At 45.3% G+C, this 18,489-nt stretch overlaps 2 protein-coding genes across 4 annotated transcripts in view; both read right to left on the bottom strand.

Moving 5' to 3' along the window:
• Positions 1-2,410: 2,410 nt before the first annotated feature.
• Positions 2,411-18,489, bottom strand: part of LOC147612949 (UDP-Glycosyltransferase superfamily protein) — a 127,145-nt gene continuing 111,066 nt past the window's right edge. For 2 of the 3 annotated variants that reach the window (XM_086782224.1, XM_086782223.1), the window contains 7 exons: positions 14,336-14,493; positions 14,106-14,216; positions 3,835-3,896; positions 3,657-3,709; positions 3,477-3,552; positions 2,838-2,966; positions 2,411-2,761 (listed from right to left, as the gene is read on the bottom strand). In XM_086782224.1, the coding sequence (XP_086638350.1) occupies positions 2,753-2,761; positions 2,838-2,966; positions 3,477-3,552; positions 3,657-3,709; positions 3,835-3,896; positions 14,106-14,216; positions 14,336-14,493 (598 nt within the window). In that variant the 3' untranslated portion in view covers positions 2,411-2,752. Of the gene's footprint in view, positions 2,762-2,837; positions 2,967-3,476; positions 3,553-3,655; positions 3,725-3,834; positions 3,897-14,105; positions 14,217-14,335; positions 14,494-18,489 lie in introns of those variants that run through there. The other variant, XM_086782225.1, reaches the window with a different exon arrangement.
• On the bottom strand, positions 16,841-18,475 carry LOC147612951 (uncharacterized). The gene is made up of 4 exons (XM_086782222.1): positions 18,365-18,475; positions 17,889-18,234; positions 17,572-17,733; positions 16,841-17,447 (listed from the first exon to the last, which is right to left on the bottom strand). Exons 1-4 carry the CDS (start codon positions 18,451-18,453, stop codon positions 17,025-17,027), a joined length of 1,020 nt encoding a protein of 339 aa, XP_086638348.1. The 5' UTR covers positions 18,454-18,475; the 3' UTR covers positions 16,841-17,024.

Below are 18,489 nucleotides of genomic sequence, written 5' to 3'. Positions count from 1 at the left end.
GTTGATTCTTACATTTGATCCACCATAGCTCACTTTGCTTGCATTTTATCATGGTATCAGAGCCAAGATTAGGATTCATCCAATTTTTGAGCCTAATTATCTTACTAATTATCTTATTAATCATAATTAAGAGATAATCACTTTTTTAGTCTCTTTTCAACCATTCTCTGCACAGTTAGTGGAGGAGATCCCTCTCCCTCCAACCGTAAAATTAGGCAAAGATCTTCTAACCTCATCTAAGCATCTCCACGGCGCTCCGTCCCATCACCTCAACTCGTCGAATCGCCGCCGTCGATTGTCCCCATTTTTCGTTGATTTACAGACGTCAAAAATCTGAAGTAAAGTGGAGATCTTTTCTCCCTCCAATGGAATTAAGCTAATTCCTCTTAGCCCCAGGGATTTTCAAGGGTGCTCTACATGCTGGTGATCTCAGATTTGTGAAATTCCTCAAGGACAAGTGGCATCAAGCTCTACGTCAAATCTGCAAGTGACTTTGGTAAAATAGAGATTAAGCATTCAATGTTTGGTCAAATCTTTTGTTTCTTGGCTTGATCCTCTACTAGGCTAACTGCTATTGATGTCTTTGAAAGAACTTGAGCTCATTTAAACTCTAAGACACCAAATCTGGCCTTCTCGTACACTCTATTTTTTGCACACAAAATAGAGAATTATTTCATTAATCAATGATTAATCAATACAAATCACTATTTTTAGTACAATTGATGGTTCAAATTTACCATTGGATATTTGACACAAATCTGTCACTTCAGATTACAATTCGGAGATGGTTTGATCTCCTAACCATTCAGTACAGATCAATCACCCTTGGCTTTATGTAATTTTTGGTGAATTCATGCCGATAAACTTGTTGTAATCATCATCAAACATAAAATTTGAGTTGTAAAAGGATAGACACTATCTTTGAATCTTGAATTGAATCAAGAGGTAAGACCCCCTTTACATCATCATGAGCAATGCACAAGAAATAGTTAAATTTAATGGAAAGCAGTTACATACATGGCAAACAAAGACCATGTATTTGCTCATGAGAAAAAATCTGTGGGGACTAGTTGAGGGAAGAGATGAATGTCTAGAGGAGCATGGGAAGAATGAGTGAAAGAGCAAGAATGAGAAAGCATTAAGACTCATTGCACTTAGCTTAAATGATGAAACCATTCACCACATTGCACGGATACAACAGGCTAAAGATGCATGGGATGAACTCAATAAATTATTTGACACTCAAGCAAAAATTCAAAGATATTTAAATCTGCTAATGCAATTTTACAAACTTGACATGAAGGAAAGTGAACCTCTAACCACACACTTAAACAAATACAAAAGCATTAAGCAACAACTGACAGCCATTGGTAAGAAGATAGAGGATGATGAGACACTAGCAGTGCTTCTGAAGAGTGGACAAAGGAGAATATGAAAATATTATGACAACCTTAAAGAATATACCTGAATTGAAGCTGCATGACATAGAAGGAGCTCTACTAGAGCAAGAGACCAAGGTCAAAGAGAAGAAAGGGTTGGACCCAACAACTGGAGAGGAAAGAGCATTCTACACCTGAGGAGGATTCTCACGAGGACGAGGACGAGGACGAGACAGGGGAGAAGGAAGGACCTTCACTTGCTGCCGCAACTGTGGGAAGCCAAGACATATGACTAGAGACGAGACAGGGGAGAAGGAAGGACCTTCACTTGCTGCCGCAACTGTGGGAAGCCAAGACATATGGCTAGAGACTGCTACAGCAAACCCAATAAAGAAGGATCCACATCGACAAACTTCATGGAGACTCCTAAGGAAGAGGAGTCAAGACATCTTTTCTGAGAGAGAAAGAGAGAAACCCCACAACCCAATGTAACCTGCCCCAATACAAAAACCACCTCTAAGCCACCGATGATCTAGGCCATGTGGTAGATGTATGTGTGAGCACTTTAGTCAAGGTCACGAACACTTGTAGTAGTCTTGGACACATAGAGAGAGAGTGTCAAAGACTATGAGTTAGGGACTTGAGGCACTAATCGTGGGCTAGGGACTTGAGGCACTGATCGTGGGCTACGAAGTAAGAGGAAAACTTCGTATAAAGTCCAAGTGTGCTGGAGTTATTTACTTGAGGAGAGGTGTTGAAATATGTAAGTGAATGGATGTGTGCGAGACCAAACCCTTAGTAGTAAGAGGCTGTAAAAGATAGTATAATTGAGTGGGTAGTAGTGAAAAAGTGAGAGATATCTACTGATGAGATAATCAAGGATAGCATGAGTGAATATAGGGATGAGGAAAGATTCTAAAGAAAAGATGCCCCAAATGTAGAGGAGGTGACACAAATCAAAAAAAAAAATCAATGGAATTAGATGCTTGATATCTTGTAGATGTACAACCTATAAATTGAGACATTGACACAATGAAAAATTGCTGGTTTTTTTAGTATCCATGTCTACATTATCCTATTAGCTTATTTACTCACTAATCTCATCTTAATCATCTTAATTACATGCTAATGATGTTGATTCTTGCATTTGATCTACCTTAGCTCAACACTTTGCTTGCATTTTATCAATACATAGATAGGTAAACAAGACTGTGAAAATCTCTTTGCTGACTTATTATTGTAGTAGCCCCTCCATGTTAGTCCCCTATAAACGACAGTATGATTATTCCCAAAAGATGTACAACTGAGATGATGCTCCATCCACCTTCTGAATCACTACTACTGAACAGCTCGCTGATCATGCACTGCCACACTTACACAAGCTGCAACATTGCCAATGCATTACTCACTATTTGGGGAAGATTTTTGATGATGGGAAAACAGATCCAAGAACAATACCTTTGTAATGAGAGGAACCACATTTTTCTCCCATTCTTCAGCCCACCGAGAACTTGACCCAGAGGCTAAAGCTCCATTTCGCAGCTTACCCAAAAGATTACACTCATGAGGAAAGCCCTTGAACAGCTCCTACAACAGCGATTGATAAATTTAAGTGTGCATGAAGTGCATTAGAAAACATAATTCTGAAGAATTATATCTAAGTTGAGGAAGCATGTTATCTACTTTGACTGGTGGATCCTCAAGATACCATCAAAGCTTCAGCACGGCGTTTTTTTCGGGAGGACCCCTCTTGAATTCTGTAGCCAAAGATTGTGACCCTCCCCCTTTTCAAGCCCCTTCCCCCATACCTCTCTCCTCTTCTTTAAGGCTCATTTCCCATTTTCTTATACGGAATATCTATACACTCCCTTTAAAAAAGCCTTATTTTTGGTGACCATCCACCTCCCAAGGCTCATTCTTGAACACTTAATAGATGATCACCATACATGACAAGCAGGAGAATCTTAGCCAAAATTCCCCAGAATTCTCTCTTCTTTTTTTTGATAGCCTTTTTTTCTAAATTTAGCCAAATGAAAAAATACTGCTTCAGCATGAGAGAGAGAGAGAGAGAGAGAGAGAGAGAGAGAGAGTCTTTACCAAAAATTGGGTTGCCAGTTGTGATGAGGACCAAAACAGGAGGCCGTTTTCGCCATCCTTCACAAGCTCATTGATACTTGGCCGTTGAAGGGAAATATAATGTTCAGTTGAACAAACGAAATCAGCGTGTCACATGAACCAACAGCTTGTAAACAAACGACAGATGCAGAAAAAGAATACCATGAATAAGAAACAGCGCAGACAGGGAGGCCGCATCCAAACATGTCAACTACCTAAACATTCAACAACTTACATCCCCATCAAACAACATGAAAAGCAGTTCTTATAAAACAAATCTGTATCTCAAAAAAAATTGTACAGCTTCCTTGAATGCCAGGACAAAACCTTCAGTTCTTACTTTCATGGGAAGATCTAGTCCTGAAGAGGATGTATGCAGACAAACACCGAGATCTGCTGAACCTGGACATAAAAAGAAGAGATGCCAACTTCAGTATCTGTTAAACTTCAATAACTGCTTGTACAAAAATAGAGCTAGAGCTTCTGTATTGACTCTTGTGCTCTCAAAAAATAGGGCTGTGAACAAAACAAAATAACATTTTGTAGTCTTCTCCCCACTGCCTGCAGTACAAAGTCCTCAACTGATATATATCAATTGCTGATGTTCAAGTTGCTTGTCATAGCTGATTATGATGCTCTTGCAGACTGGTCAGCTGCACCAAAAGATTTGTTGAACATGTGCAGAATGGGGGAAAAGTGGTTCTATTTCTTAGACCTCAATATGCTGGTTCATGCTGGTAGGCATCCTTCTGTTACTACACACTTGTGTTAACTGGTAGCCAACCTACTGTTTCTGGTTGTGCCCTGCCTCATGCTCGTAGCCTCTTTCATTCCTCTGTAGATTATGGCTCAAAAAATGGCCAATCCCTTACCTAGCAAACCATAACCCTAACTAGCAGACCTAGCATTACACATGCATCTAATGTTACATCTCATGCGATCCTTGCGCCATTTTAAGGACCACTTTAGATGCCCACCCAGCTGTGCCGGATTTTTCATGAATTCTTAAGTTGCATGGAGTACCCACAGCTAAAACCTGTTCAAAGGGCAGGAGATATCTACAACTGTTCCTCAGCCAAAGGTTTGCCATGCCGCATTCTCATTGAACTCTGGAAACGACTTCATAATAATCTGATTATCATAACCACCAACATCAACTAGTAGCCTTGCGGATGCCTACTTCATTCCTCGACCTCAGCTCAGTCTTGTTTGGCTCAGCTCTTGCACGTGACTTACATATCACATGCTTCCATGGCCATTGCACAATGTACACAGGAGGTAGCAAATGGGCCAGACAGCAGCTATGTCTGTGCTAGGAAAATAGTGTCATGTGCACCTTGCACTTGGGCACCACACGTGGAGATACTATCAATCATTGTTTGCCATTTTTGGGTCTCAATGAGCATTGTGCCCTGTTTTGAATCCTAGACCAGGGGCATCTCAACCAGTCGTCATCAGCTTAGGCTTGGATAGGTTGAGGCATGTGTGAATCCCACGGTTTTGTAACCCACTTGGAGTTGGCGTATGTTCACATGTCTGTCAGCTTATTAGGCCAACTGCCAAGCACAAAACATCAGTCCATGTTAATCAGGAGGCAAGATGCCCAAATCATGCAGCCGAGCAGATAGTGCAGGAGACTGCTGGACTGGTCAAGCCGGACAGGTGGCCAAACAGGCTTGGAAGACTTGCACAGTGGCCAGGCAGGTCAGGCGGCTGCTCAGAAGGGCAGATAGCCCTATGAAAAGGCCCTTCCTCCTCCCATTTCAGTCATCTAATTTTTTATTACATCAGCAGAGTATCACGGAGGCATCCCCAGGAAGGAATCAAAGAGCGAGACAACAGCAGAGAGCAAAGTCAAGAGTCTTGCTAGAGCTACTTGCACGACAAAGGGTATACCGAAGAGTTTCTGATAGACAGGTTGTTCTAGCAAAAAACTGTTTGAAGCAGAGCAAGACTCGCTATTGGTCAACCTGGATACAACAAGCCAGAATCATCAAGAGGAAGGAAGGAGAAATCAGAAGGTCAAGGTCAAGGATCTATATCAACTTCATAATAAAGCAAATCTACTGAGAGGTGGGGACCTTCAGCGGGTTTTGTGACCCAATCACATGTCTGGTGTCTCTCTGTCTCTCTTGTTAATGCACCACAGTAATTGGACAATTAACTCAATAATCTACTGGAAGGCTTTTTGTGAGGTGTCTTGGGTCGTTTCACCTGTACCTGGTGCTGTAGAGCTTATATATGGGGCGGTAGAAGCGGATCCTCCTCCCATAGGAGGGCCTTGGAGTCTTGTGCAGGTTTCTGCAATGTAAGAGCCACTGGGGGTCTCTCTGCCGTGAATCTTCATCTTCATCATCATCATCACCATCTTCTTCTCTCTCTCTCTCTCTCTCTCTCACTTTGAGATGTATGATTGATCAGGCCAGAGTGAAGAAGAGAAAGCTCTATTGCTGCTTTGTGGATTTCCGCAAGGCATTTGACACAGTACCACGAGAGAGGCTCTTTCAGCGCCTGCAGTCTCTTGGCATACCAGCAAATATGACATGGGACATCTATGCATTATATGAGCAGGTTTTTGGGCGAGTCAGATGTCCAGGAGGTATGTCCGAGACTATTGCTAGCACCATTGGTGTGAAGCAAGGATGCCCACTTTCCCCCACGCTATTTGGGTTATACATTGATGAGGTGGCTGACTTCATTACACGGGGAGGCGGAGATGGAGTTGATTTAGCAGGTACCTCAGTACATATTATGCTCTATGCTGATGATATTGTATTAGTGTCTGAGTCCCCAAGTGGTCTACAGCAGCATCTACATGCACTCGATGATTTCTGCACACAGAGGGGTCTTACTGTAAACCTTGGGAAAACCAAGGTTATGGTCTTTCATACATCGAGACAGGGCAGGAGTCAGCTGACATTCACTCTCGCAGGATGCCAGGTGGAGGTGGTGACATCATACGTGTACCTAGGGGTTACCTTCTCTGCAGCAGCCACACGCTTTACCATGGGTTCAGCAGCCAGAGCTAGATTGACACGAGGATATGCAGCATTGGCTATGCTAGAGAGACAGTGCCACCAGGCGCATTTTCAGGAGCCTCGGACGAAGGGGTGGCTATTTGACACATTAGTCACACCGGCATTGATGTATGGAGCAACAGTATGGGCGCCAGGCCTTGCTACCCATTGGTGGACACAGATAGAGAGACCACAGGCCCTCATGATGGCACGCATGATACGCAGCAAACCGTCAATACCTCATGACATTATCCGAGCAGAGTTTGCTGCGCCTCCTATGATGGTAGAGGCCATATTTCAGACTATATGCCTGCTAGACAGATTCAGAGAGATGCCACAGGACAGATTATCATACAGAGCTTTTCAGGCATCTAGACAGTTGGCTGAGGCAGGAGACAAAGGATCATGGTATTCACAGGTCACACATTGGTTCTCACAGCATGGCCTAGACATGGATCATCTACCACCATTCCAGTATGACAGGGATGCACCACATATCCGTCTCTCTCATAGTGAGAGGAACAGAGTATTGAGACAGGATCTATGGCAGCTCTATACACGAGAGACATGGATATCGCCTACACAGCCTCTTCCACCGAAGATGCTATACTACAGAGATCACTTCATGAGTATCACTGATGATGGATTTATAGAGAGGCCTAGATACATGGAGGGCTTTTTAGCGCACGGCTCCCGAGTGGCTATTGGTCAGCTCAGAGTTTCATCACACCGACTGGAGATTGAGACTGGCAGAGCAGCACGGATCCCCCGAGAGGAGAGGGTATGCAGATTGTGCAGAGAGGAGGTGGAGAGTGAGGAGCATTATGTATGCAGATGCAGAGCATATACACAGCCATCAGAGAGAGATATCCCATTTTATTCAGAGAGCCACATTCCCTACGCCAGATCTTTGAGGCAGCAGACCAGCGCATACTGGGGAGATATATTCTAGACATACAGCGCCACAAAGAGACATTATTACAGGCTCAAACAGCTCCAGAGGGGGGCGACAGACACAGATTACTACATTTTTTCAGAGATCCATACCCCTCCCAGCCCCTACACGGCAGGGAATTGCTCTCCAGAGAGCAGAGACACTTAGAGCCCGCAGGAGACAGAGGACACCTGGCTTTCGGACACCACGCCTATACCAGAGAGAGATGACAGAGATCAGAGCTCAGTTTCACAGAGAGGGTGCAGAGCGACTGGCTCGCTTCAGAGCACACCCAGGCATGTTCTTCAGGGAGCTGTGGACACCCTCTTCACTGTTGTATACCATTTTATACCCCCAGTATGGTACAGGATGGAGCTAGCTAGGTTGCATATCATGATTGTATACTCCATGCATATAGCTTGCATTCTCCTAGTAGTAGAGCTCCATCCCCTGCACACCCAGATTCAGCTTTTTTATTCAGTACTTTTTTATTCAGTACTTTTTCATTTTGTTGGGATGACAGAGGATACCCCATACATGTACTCCGATTTGTCTCATAGGCCGAGTTCGGTCTTTTGGAAGACGTTAATAAAATCTTTCTTTCTTTCTTTCTTTCTCTCTCTCTCAAGTCATTATGGCCTTTTGAAGACGTTAATATAACATTTCATTTCATTTCTCTCGGCATGTGACGTGTGTCTTTGTAGGTCATTATGGCCTTTTGAAGACATTAATATAACATTTCATTTCATTTCTCTCGGCATGTGACATGTGTCTTTGTAGGTAGTGTGGCCGCTGTATTAATCCATCTGGTGTGAGCATTTCCTCAAGCTCACACACACGTCGCATGCCATGATCCGAATCTCATTTACACTCGCTGAGGATAGAGACAGGGAGATACGAGGACATACAGGAGGAGCAGAGGATCTGTCAAATGTAGCACTAGGCAGATAGAGACAGACGAGCACTATCTCTGCAAATGCCCAATATACTATGAGATTCAGGGCTGATACCATTGCCTATTCAGGGAGGGATTTGGCCCCCTCTCCAGGGTGATGGATTACGAGGATCCACATTGCCTAGGCCTATGTCTGCTGGAGATGGGTCGCCAACAGAGAGACTACTCAGGGGCACAGAGACGAGGACGGGACACATCACAAAGAGTCCTCACATAGTTTTTAGCCCAGACAACCCCCGAGCTGACCAGACGTACTGGTGAGCAGGAGGAGCCCCAGCTCAAGTAGACCCGCCAGTGCCTTACCCAGAGCACCCATCAGCGAGGGGTCACCATTGAGAGAGCATGCTAGATCTTACGAGCCGACATCTACGCCCTTAGGTGCATATGCTCGACACAGCAGCTTCAGATCCAGGACATACTTGAGCGATATCAGAGCTGTATCAATAACGTAGATGTGGATGGCATGGACACACGAGCTACATGATGTACACCTGCCCCAAGGCCCAAAGCCTTGGGGCTTTAGCTAGGCAGCATTTTTTTGTCTTTTTCATCTGTTTACCAGTTTTTTATAACACGTAATATTTATGTCTCATAGACCTTATGGTCTTTTGAAGACATTTAATACAACTTTCTCTCTCTCTCTCTCTCTCTCTCTCTCTCTCTCTCTCTCTATGCTACGGATGAGCCCATGTACCGCGAGCTATCAACGGATAAGATAGGGATGCAGAGATCTGCCCAGGACACAGGAGAGGTGACAGAATATGGGAGACACTTCCTAGCTTTGGGGAGTGCACACGGGCTAGTTATCTATAATGACCTATCCCGTTGGCCAGGTTCAGATGCTCTCACATGCTGGAACAAAAAGGGAGGAGCTAGTACAGTGGATTACCTGATGGGCTCACCTACCTTGATACATGATATACAGGATCTCTCCATTTCGGGCAGACCCATTGGGATAGCAGCAGACCATGCATATTTGACATTTTCTGTGACTTGTGGATATGAGGCACACCACCCTCTAGTATGGTCTGTTCGCTCTTGACCCAAGCAGTCCACTTGATGAGCTTACGAAAGAGTTAGCAAAGGTATTACATGGTTCAGCAGCATATGCTTTCCCGTATACCCCCCCTCTTTCTACCCCTCATTGCCATACGGCCCCACAGAATGGTTGCTACGATGATGAATGTCGCGAGACTCGTGACCGCTTGCAGCAGGAGATCACCCTTGGCATCCACACACATAGTCAAGCTAGAACACTCTTCAAACGCCTTGTGCAAAAGAAGAAGCGGGATTACCTAGCTAAGCTTGAGATGGAGATATACCAACTATTTTTGGGGCAGGACAGTAAGAGGGCGTGGAAGATGTTCCATGAGCAACAGCCACCCACACCTATCACAGCACCTGAGGCATGGCATAAATATGCAAGAACTTTATATGAAGTACCAGGGCAGCCCCCCATCCCTCATCCGTCAGCGACTCACCGGATCATAGTACTTTTGTCACCATTCGGATGGTTTTGGATGCTATTGACAGACAACGTAATGGAAGAGCCCAAGATCAGGATGGTCTGGTGGCAGAACATTTTTCACATGCCAAAGATGTATCGGCACCACTGCTAGTACACATGTTTAACAGGGCCATTTGCAAAGGTTTCCCAAACAGTTGGTTGGCACATAATATTGTACCTCTATTTAAGAGTGGTGACCCCATGATACCAGGGAACTACAAGACCATCATGATTGGCCATTGCTTGGCCAAGATATTCGGATCTATTTTGGATCGAGAGCTGAGCAGATGGGCTGAGATACATGGACTCAAAGCACCTGGACAGGCAGGTTTCAGACGAGGTTTCACGACTTTGAATCACATATTTACCCTCAGGGTCTCTCATTGAGGAGGGACAAGCACGGGGGAAGAGGATATATTGCTGCTTTGTGGACTTTTGCAAAGCCTTTGACACGGTGCCACGTGCCAGACTCATGAGCAGATTGCATGACATTGGTGTTCCTGAGGAGATGCAGTGGGGCATTTATGCATTATATGAGGCGGTGATAGGCAGAGCACACACTCGCGGAGGCATGTCGGATACAGTGACTAGAACCATTGGGGTGAAGCAGGGATGCCCACTATCACCCACCCTTTTTGGACTTCACATTGATGAGATATCCGACTACATTGACAGGATGGGGGGGCATGGGGCCAGTCTCGCAGGGGTTTGGATACCCATACTACTATATGCCGATGACATTGTACTTATTGTAGACTCCCCTGAGGGTTTGCAACAGCATTTGGATGCTTTGCAATCGTTTTGTGTAGATAGGGACCTCACAGTGAACCTTGGGAAGACTAAGATTATGGTCTTCAATACCGCACAGGCCTGGGTGACTAGATCCGACCATCAGTTCACTTTTAGAGGTGAATCAGTGGAGTACACCAGATCATGTGTACCTAGGAGTCACATTCAGTGGACCGCAGTTCTCTATGAGGCAGGCAGCAGAGGCTAGATTGGCACGTGGATATGCAGCCCTAGGGGCACTAGAGAGACAATGTGCCTACATTCAGTTTCAGGAGCCGCGCACCAAACTCTGGTTGTTTGACACATTGGTCACACCTACACTCCTATATGACTCGCCCATATGGGGACCCAACCTGGGAGCCGCTTGTCAACCAAGTCGGACCAGAGAGATTTCTATGATGGATGGCAGGTACTAGAGAAACCACTGGTGACTATGATCACACGCATGATTCAGAGCAAACCATCGGTACCTCATGAGATTGTCAGAGCAGAGATAGGAGCCGCACCAATGGTTACCGAAGCCCTGTTCCAGTCAGTGACATTTTTGCAGAGCATATGGGAGCTCCCAGACAGAGATACCCACACCTAGCACTTATCTCCTCCAGGCAGTTAGCAACAGACAGCGATACACGATGTTGGTACACCCAGATGTGTACCTGGCTGAGATTACATGGCATGACGATTGATGCACTCCCTCCATTTGATTACAGCCTGGACTGCCCCTTCTTGGACCTTAGTCGCTCTGAGCAGAATAGGGTGATTAGGATGGACATCGTGAGGCTAGATGCAGAAAGGACATGGTCCAGCCCCCCCTACCACTAGGCACAAAGATGGCCCACTATCGGGACCATTTTCTACATCTCTCCCCAGATGGCTTTGTGACACGGTCTACATACATGGACACCCATCTCTCACATGGCATTCGCAGTGCCATCGGACAGATCTGCACTTCATCACATCAGCTGAGGGTAGAGACTGGCAAATACGAGGGGATGGAGACAAAAGACCGCATTTGTCAGCTATGTCACCAAGAAGTGGAGTCAGAGGATCACTACATATGCCGATGTACTGTGTACTATGAGATACGAGGGAGATACTGGTGTCTCTTCCAAGAGGGTTTTGGACCATCATGACATTGGACCATCATGACATGTGATGGAGTTTGAGGATTAGAGGTGTTTGGGGATTAGAGGTGTTTGCGGCTTTTCTTATTGGAGCTCAGACGCCATCGAGAGGCTCTCCTCTACAAGCCAGGACAGCACACTAGGATCCACCACGCCAACGAGCCAAGACATTTTTTTTCAGGGCCAGGACCACCCCGGCAGATACGACCAGGACTTCCACTACCCCCTCGACGAGCCAGACGTCCTTCTGGAGGAGTCACCCGTGACAGAGCCATAGCACTTTGTCGAGCGAGACGCCCACGCTTACCAGGACCTCGTCCACGGCCGCTTCATCACCGGTGGATTAGAGCCATCATCACCCACCACCACAGGAGACGACTGCCCCACCACTTTAGTTTCTTTATCTTACAGCACCCCATGAGAGAGATACTGAGATGAGCAGATTACACCAGTCTTATGCTAGTTGTAGATATTATACACTTTTGTTGTACCTCAGTAGGAGTATTTTCCTTTCATAGCTGTTTAGGACTGTTTTAGGACTTTTTTAGTCCTTTTTGTCTTCCTTTTGATGAGACACCATCAGCTGTGTACTATGTTTTGGTCTCATAGGCCACTGTGGCCTTTTGAAGACGTTAATATAACATTTCATTTCTCTCTCTTAAGACACAGGCCCCAACCACCCAGCCCCCTCCCTCGGCAGCCAACCATCACCAGTTTCTTCCGGGCCCAGGAGGTGGAGAACACCGACACGGTGGATCTTATGGACCCTCCACGAGCTGCTCTGGGCCTACCTCGCCCAAGAGGAGTTACCTTGGACCGAGCCTCTCCACTCCAGCGTCCCCGACGCCCTCGACCCCCCCCAACCCCCTGAGTCGGCCACGATCACCTCATCAGCTCCAGATCCAGGACATGCTCCACCGCCATCGAGCTACCTTTCCACGTGATATAGATGAGGGAGACCTCTCGGCCATACTCGTCAGCCCCATGCTTGACATTTTGGAGAGTGGTATACCATCTACTCGGAACTGATGTTGCTCCCATGTTTTTATGTTCTTAGTATTCCATGATGAGTTTCCATGGACAGTTTTGTATAACCCCAGTGAGATAGCTATATTTATGTTTTCTTTCTGTTTTATTTTCCATTCCATGATGAGATATGCCATGGACATTATTGTATCACTTTGGTCTCATAGGCCCATTGGGTCTTTAGTAGACGCTTAATATATCTTTCTCTCTCTCTCTCTCTCTCTCTCTCTCTCTCTCTCTCTCTCTCTCAAGTTAATGCACCACAGTAATTGCATAATTAACTCAGTAACCTGGGTAGAAGGCTTCCACGTGACAAATGGGCACTAGAACAATGCACTGCTATTACAGCAAATGGTAAGACATGCATACAGAAGATGCTAAGGGCTGCTAAAGGTGCCAAGCTGAAGGGGATGTGGATTGAAGTGATGCCAAGCTCAAGCAGAATGCAAAGCCATGTGGAGTTGCACTAGCTGCCTAGAGTCTATCTTGCTGACATGATGCTGCTTGGCTGACAAACCATACAGGTGAAGTCTACATAGACACTCATGCTAGGAGTCAACTGTCTGCATTACTGTGAAGCAGTTGGTCACACCTGAATATAGATGTCATGATGAAGCATGTGGAGGTTGTTATCGTGCTGGTTGCGATAGTGGTGGTTGTTATGGTGGTGGTTGCAGTAGTAGTGGTGGTATTAATACTGCTCACACATTACACCGTATACAGTAGTGTAGGGATCTCTTGCCCCCACTCCCCGAGGTAGATCTACCACAACCACTCCATATGGTAGATCCCCCCATTACCTCGCACCCCCATTTACTCTAGCCACTCCTATCACTCCTTGCTCTCCATCACATGAGGCATGAAATGGGTGCCACTCAAAACAGGTGACCTCGGCATGGCATCGCTTGCTGCAACTCAGGAAAACCAAAGGAACACCATGTGAAGAAAAACAAAATCCTGGGCACGCATGCATCACTGGGCGTGGGGACTGCTCAATGAAGATAATCCCATACTTATAGCAGCTAATCGCATCACTTTCACTACCAGATCTCTACAAGCTAGGCCCTGATAACAAGAAGGTGCTGCTGCTGTTCATTGCCTACTGACTGATTTCCTGATGAGAACCTATAGGCCCCTTCTACTGGAAGGTCATGGCACTAAGAATGTACAACTGTTGCTCAACATAAAACTGGAAACAGTAGGAATTCTGGAACTCAACAACTTAAGTGCAATTCAGTTCACTTCAAACATATCCTTACCAAGCAGAAGTGGGTAATCATTGGAAGCAACCCACATTGTACGAAAAGCTACGCGTCGAAGACGTAACTTCTGTATCCGCTTCTCGTATTCTTTCCTCATAGGCCCCTTTCCTTGACACACAAACAGTCAACATTATCTGTAACCTTGTATGATTCTTACAACATGAGACAGAAACATTTCAGCATAACCAAAAATAAGTATACTAGGCAGGGCAAAGGCACAGACAGACCAGTCACTATGATGAAAAGATGAGGAAAGGGACCGCTGGTTGCCTCAAATTCAGAATCGATGCCAGTTAAAGAATCTTCTTCCCCCAAAAGAGCACTAACACGACGATCATAACAAACAGCTGCTTCTAAAAGCATACCAAAATCTTCGTCAGCAGTCCTGGATAGCCACATCAAATTCAAAAAAACAACTGCACATCAATGAGAGAACTAAAACTCATGAATACATCATTTCAGAAAGAACTTAAAGTTGCAGCAAAAAGCACTTTCGTATAATGTGTACGAAATATATTATCAAAAGGGTGTTTTTGAAACACCCAGCAACTATGATTTGTCTCCCAAGTATTCTCACACCGACAAGCAATATTACTGCTGGATGGGAAAACCCTCCTGTCTTCTTCTTTTTCTCAGTGAAAAGATCCTTCTATTAGTTAAAAAAGTAAACTGCCCCAGGCTAAATGTACATGTGCAGAACCCTCCAAAGAGAGGCAAGTAGGAACTGGGGAGGGTGGTTCCCTCCATGGCTGGCCGCATTCCACCCCATAAAAGAAGAGGGGGGGGGGGGGGGGGGGAGGAGAGCCAATAGGGTGGCCTGTAATTCCAAGTGATCTCACTGTCCCAATCAGAGAGAAAGGGACCCGAGCGCCATGTGCACAGGAAAGCCTCTAGCCATATACACATGCAATCCAAACCTCCCTCTAGCTTCCCTCACTGGCCGCAGAGGGTATGAATATGTCTGTCCATATGGAGCAGATGGACTCAGATGGAGGGGTGAAAGTGCCCTCGATGGCCTCACTACATCTGGCCCGCCATATATGCCATGTGGCAATGCTGCTGATGACCTCCCAGCTCTGACTAGTCCCCAGAGACCAAATCTATGTTGAGTTGTCTGGACTGGAAATGTATCAATCCCGCAGTAAGATTTTCAGAGAGCATGTCCTCCTGCTGCCTCCTCGTATGCAAGAGCCAGGCCAGACTCACTCACCCAAAATACTACCCCCAAGTGATGGTGCGTAGCGCGGCCTGTACTATCGTGTAGAGGCAAAGGTCCTCTCTCATACCTGTTGCGCTTTGGGGCAGTCCCAAAGGCAGTGCCACTGCGACAATGTAGGATGGTTGCAAGACACACACTGTGCCGGCCGCCCTCCAATGGGTCCAACCACACCTTTCGGTCTCCGGGTGTCACATGCACTCTGCACTCAGTGCATGGTGACAAACTGGCTCATCATCAACAGTGCAACATTTGTACATTATTAGAACCCAATAGGATGATATTTGTCGTACGCCGTGACCCCATTGTACATCCTCAGTCCAGGATAAGTAAGGCACAAGCTACGTAGGTCATTCCTCAGCCTTAGCGGGTCAGCCACTCAGTCAAGTCCCTTAAATCACTTGGAGAGAATCATTCATGCATGTAAAGTCAATAGAAGCCTTAGGGTTTGCATCAGAAAGCACTCTACATCCTGCATAATATGCATTCATATGCCTGTGCATCATTTAGAACATCCCAGAAACCTTAAGGAATTTACTAGGATTTATCTGGTATTTTTTTCCATATTTTATGGTATTTATTTAGCATTTATTGTCATTTATAAACATAAAGTTTATTAAATTATGACCAGCCAACTTGACCAACCCCTATCTAGTATAAATAGGCTTGCATAGGGCTTAGTTCTCCATTTAGTCTTCAGAAGCTAGGCACCCTTCATCCTCAGCCTTAGGAGCATCCCGGCCTTCAGCCCTAGACTAATCCAACACCATTGGCGCTTCTGCATTTGCTTCTCCAGCCTTGAGAACCTGCGTTTTGCTTCAATCAGCCGTACAGCAGTACTTGTACATCAACGCAGCAGTCTAGTAGACATTCAGCAGCTCAGCAGTCCTTGCAGATCATAGGGCGCAGCCATTCAGCACTTCCACAGGTCCCAAAACAGCATATATCTCTGCGTTTTTGCATACATCACAGCCGCCTGCAGTTCAGTTCAGTCCAGCCCTGCATTTACAGTTCCACAGCAGTCATACAGTTTGCGTTTCAGTCCAGCATCAGTTCTACAACAGTATTCAGCCCTACAGCAGTGCCTCCGCCTTCTGTGCATCATCCATACATGCTACAGTCATCTGGTGAAGGTAACATATCATTCATAAGCATTTACAGCATAGTCACATAGCTTAGAACGCAGTCCTTTCTCAGCCTCAGGTGTGCAGCCCTTCCTCATGCCCTTGAGAAGAGTGCATAGGCTCGAGATCAGTTCATTGCAAGGTTGATGTGTACGTACTGTACGTTGTGTATATGTACGTACTGTACCGTGTTCCGTACAGTAAAATTTTTTATGTACGTAAAAATACGTACCATTGGCAAACAATAGAACATTCAACACCTTTCTACATTTAAGGTACATAAAAGTTTGAAACATTCAAGAATCAAAATAAACCAATTTGCATGTAGTATGTACTAATTTCAAAACACACATCATATACTTGACACAATGGCTGTCAAGACAAAATAGACGTAGAAAGGCTCATACTAGAGCATACAAATAACAAATGTCTGATGTCAACCTAAAAGGCTCATACTAGAGCATACAAATAACAAATCATAAATGTCTGATGTCAAGAGTCAAGACTCAAAAGTAAAAAACACTAAGCAATAACAAAGAGTCTCGACTCGACTCTCGAGACTCTACTCTTTGAATCTCAAAACTCCTCATCGGATGAGGATGATGACACTCCTGAAGAGAGCAAGTCCCCATCTGTCAGGACGTTGCCCTCTTCATCATACTCTGGCTCTGCCATCATACTCTGCTGTCCTGGATCATCATCCTCCGTAGGCTGAATGAGAGGAACAGCCTCATTTGCCCGTCTCCGAGGAGTACGGACAGGAAGCTTTCCTCGCCGAATGGTCTCTCGTCGTGAAACTTCTGGACCTGCATCTCGCCCGACTAACGGGAGACTGAGAACTCGTGCACGTGACCTCGTCACACGTCGATCCACACTCTCCAGCTCTCTGTGCAGCATGCGAATAATCTCCTCCTGATCGTTTCTCACAAGCTGCTGCTGCTGCTGCTCAGTCTCCTCTGCACTCCCCTCCGAGACCAACTTCAATTTCGATGGATCTGTCTGTTAAAAAACAAAATGCAATTCAGTGTTCACATTATTAACAGCGTAGAAAGTAGTAATTAGTAATTACAAATATTCGCTTGTAATATGTATAAACGCTAGCCCAAAGTTTCAACTTTCTAACCTGCTTGGGTGTCCCCAAAGCGTGGTAATCTCGCACAAGCTTCATATTTGCTCGGCAGTAGACCAATCTCTCTAGCTGTGCAGTGCTGAGTCGATTACGGATCTTCGTGTGAATTAGCGAATAAGCGCTCCAATTGCGCTCGCATCCACCAGCAGAGCAATCCTACATGTCACATGTGCATTGTGACGTGTCAATGGTGACAAATTACAATGGACATTGGACATGGTCATAGACAATAGACATTGATGATTGGACAATGAACCATGGTCTCAAGTCCAAAACACATGTATGAAAAATGTAAAGATAGAAAACTTTACCTGTGAGAGGACACGTAAAGTGATACGAGTGAGCTTTGGAAGACCTTGTCTTCCATAACTCTGCCACCATGTAAGAGAGAACTTCGTTGCCTCCGGCCTCAACGCCACAGCTCTAGTAAAGGATGACCCTAAATTATTTTCATAGCTTGCGAGCTCTGCATCAATGTCCAACTGCTCATCCTCCTCGCAAATCAAGCCAATGTACGCATCCTTGCCCTGTAGTAGACTCCTGTCATTAAAAAGAGTTGGCTTCTTGTAGAAAGGATGAAGCAATGCAGCCATCGCATGAATGGGCCGACTCATAAATGTCCATCTCTTGTCTACAATAGCCAAGATCTCTTCCCGACTGTAAAAGCATTGACGCAACATTAGTTAACAGGCTGAATTTTGATTATAGTATTTACTATTATACATTATAGTATTATACTAAATAGTTAATAGACTCGAGAGTAATCATTGCAGAAGCAAGTACATACCGATCAAGCGCCAGTGATCTGCAGCCTCTGATGTGTGTCTTCATCTCTGAGAAGAGATGATAGACTAGGCCCATGGTGGAGCCCTCCATGTCTGTGACACGCAGCAACACATAAATTGGCAGCAA

The sequence above is a fragment of the Cibotium barometz genome, chromosome 44, assembly GCF_041138505.1.
Source record: "Cibotium barometz isolate CiBa-2024 chromosome 44, ASM4113850v1, whole genome shotgun sequence".
In the NCBI taxonomy this organism is placed as follows: domain Eukaryota; kingdom Viridiplantae; phylum Streptophyta; class Polypodiopsida; order Cyatheales; family Cibotiaceae; genus Cibotium; species Cibotium barometz.
This window is presented reverse-complemented; position numbering and strand designations above follow the sequence as displayed.